Below are 2,896 nucleotides of genomic sequence, written 5' to 3' on the forward strand. Positions count from 1 at the left end.
ATCCAATATATTCCAGTGCACCATAATAGTAGTGGGTTAGCCACAGGACTAGCAATGTCAGAAGTTGTTGACTTCAGCCTTTTACAACTCAGCATATTAATATGGCTTTACTTTTTATACCTCACGTTTATAATTTTCTGGTGGATGGTTAAGACCTGGACAGGTGTTTTAGTTTTTAGTTAATCTGTTTCAGTTAGTAGGGGACTTACATTATTGGTAATCACATTGTAAAAAATTGTACTGGTAGTTGTGATTTTGGTTTTATGATGTTCTTACAATATTTACAGTAAAATAGTATTACTATGTGTTCTTTTATGTTAAAGTATTCAGAATTTATATGTGTTTACATATTTCTGATAGTCTGGCAAGTGACGGTATTTCAAGTGTCATAGTAGAAATTCTGAGAATGTCCTCTTTTTAAGTTGACACATATTCATGTGTTTATAGAGGACAGATTTTGAAAGCAAATGCTCACTTTAGTATGCCATGCCAAGTATTCTTTTTTCTTTTTTTGAGCCAGGGCCTTGCTCTGCAGTTCAAGGTGGCTTTCAACTCACTTTGTAGCCCGCTGGGAGTCTTGAGCTCCCAGTGACCCTCCTGTGTCAGCCTCCCGTGTGCTGGGATTACAGGTGTGCACCACCACGCCTGGCCTGGTATTCAAATTTGATAGGCATATTGGGTTTTAGTACTCTGAGTGAAATTTGACATTATTTATGAAAGAGTATTTAAGCTGTTTAATCCTTCTTTAGGGGTAGTTTGCAGAGATTTATAATCACATCATCAATGAAGACACTTTATTTTGTGCAGTTTTAGATTAAGTTGGATTCTTGTATATAAACTTGGAATTCTTTAAACATTTTTATAGTTCCTTTGATGAATACAGCTCAGAACTTAAATCTGGAAGGTTGGAATGGAGTCCTGTGCACAAATCTGAGAAATTTTGGAGAGAAAATGCTGTGAGGTTAAATGAGAAGAATTATGAACTCTTAAAGTAAGTTTTAATTCATTTTCTTAATACTTGTTGTTCCAAATCCTCACTAATGCGTGTTCTGGTTATCTTTTTTTTTTTTTTTTGCGGAACCGGGGATTGAACTCAGGCCCTTGCACTTGCCAGGGAAGCGCTTATTCCACTGAGCCATCTCCCTGGCCCCAAGTTCTTGTTATCTTTATATTTTATTCTTTGATTTTAATTCATATTTTTTGTTCCATAATGTACTGAATATCCTGTCAATGCTTCTGGCCATTTAGACATGTTTTTTTCTTAGAGAAGTATCTGCTCAAATCTGTCTGGTTTTCCCCCCTATTTTTATGAGCATTCTACATTCCTAACATGAGTTTGTGTCATGTGTCTGTGGGAACTATTTTGTCTCACTGACTCACCCACTTCACTCTCTAATGGTGGCCTTAATGGTGTCTTGGTGAACAGCAGCCTCAGCTCATGTGGCCCAGTGTATTAGTCTTTCACAGTCTGGCTAGCCTCGTGTTGTAGTTAGGAAGCTGTTGCTCACCCACGATCGTGAAGAACTTTCTGTTGGCTTGTAAATTCATTTGGGTAAGGTAGGAAGTAGGAGTCAGGCTTCACTTTTTTCCTCACCAAAGTGTCTAATTGAAGTTGTATTCTTTATTGGAAAGAACATTTTTGCAGTTTTCTTCAGGCTTCCCTTTGTGGTGATAAAGTGACCAAATATATACAAGCAGAAAGACCACATTTTTTTTTTTAGTGAGATACTATTTATCTACTATACAACTCAGTGGTTTGTAGTGTGTTCACAGCTGAGCTTGACCATCGTCACAGTGTTAGAACACTTTCATCACTTTTCAGGAAACCCCATGTCCTTTAGCCCTGACCTCTCTATTCGTTTGCCCAGATCTAAGTGATGACAAGTTTGCTTTATAGCTCTGTGAACTTTTCTGTTATTGAATGTTTGTGTTTTCTGTTTCTCGCATGTGAATGGAGTCATATATTTGTCCATTTTGTAGCTCACCCTCCACTTTCCATATGTTCAGAGCTCTACTATGTTGTACATTTATCAGTACTCCGTTTCATGATTAAATACTCTTCCATCACACAGGTTAAGACCACATTTTGTTTATTAACTCATCAGTTTATGGACATTTGGGTTGTTTCTACCATCTGGTTACCTTCTTGCTGCCTCCAGTATCAGCTGTACAGGTGGATGTATGGACATGGGTTTTCATTTTCCTTTCTTGAACGGATATGTAGGAGTAGAATTGCTGAGTCATACTGTATCTCTCTGTTTAGCCCTTTGGAAACCATCAGGTGGTATTCCACAGTGGCTGCCAGTTTTATATTCCCATAAAGAATGTATGGTGCTCTGATTTCTGTGGCTCCGTGCCGAGCCTCCTTGCTATTCGGCTTTCAGATTCTCATCATCTTAGTAGATGTGTAGTGGGATCTCATTGAAGTTGCTGTTTGTCTTCCTGATGGCTATGTTTGTGAGCTTTCCTGTTGCTGACCCCTACAATTTAAGGGAGAAGACATTTAACACATTCACAGTGGGGCCATAATTCACAACTCTTGCTGCCAGGCAACATGAACCTTCTGTGGCACAGGCATGGCTGTCATATCAGGTGGCTCTTTATTAATTTTATGAGTAGAAAGACCAGTAAAAGTTGTTTGTACCACCAGTGTTACAGGTTACAGGTTGTCTGATGGAATAGTCGTGCATGTACCACTGCTGGTTCAGGTGAGCAGGAGTGTGTTAAGTTTGGCTCCTGCTCATGGGAGTCAGGTAGCTGGCTTCAAGGCAGAAACACCGTGGGAGAGAGGCTCAGTGAAAGAAAGCCCACTCACCTCTTGGTGGGCCAGGCAGGGGCGGGCGCTGTGTGTCCTCCCAGGTCACTCCCGGCCCCAGCCGCTCCTCACCAGGCCTGT

General features: G+C 40.2%; 1 protein-coding gene across 4 annotated transcripts in view; it reads left to right on the top strand.

Annotated features, from left to right (window-relative positions):
- The window catches only part of Atp6v1h (ATPase H+ transporting V1 subunit H), a 113,271-nt gene that overhangs the window by 68,370 nt on the left and 42,005 nt on the right, over positions 1-2,896 (top strand). For all 4 annotated transcript variants that reach the window (XM_004633374.2, XM_023717682.1, XM_023717683.1 and 1 more), the window contains one exon: positions 866-991. In XM_004633374.2, coding sequence (XP_004633431.1) covers positions 866-991 — 126 coding nt within the window. The remainder of the gene's footprint in view (positions 1-865; positions 992-2,896) is intronic.

Source organism: Octodon degus, unplaced genomic scaffold (genome assembly GCF_000260255.1).
Source record: "Octodon degus isolate 3935 unplaced genomic scaffold, OctDeg1.0 scaffold00054, whole genome shotgun sequence".
Classification (NCBI taxonomy): domain Eukaryota; kingdom Metazoa; phylum Chordata; class Mammalia; order Rodentia; family Octodontidae; genus Octodon; species Octodon degus.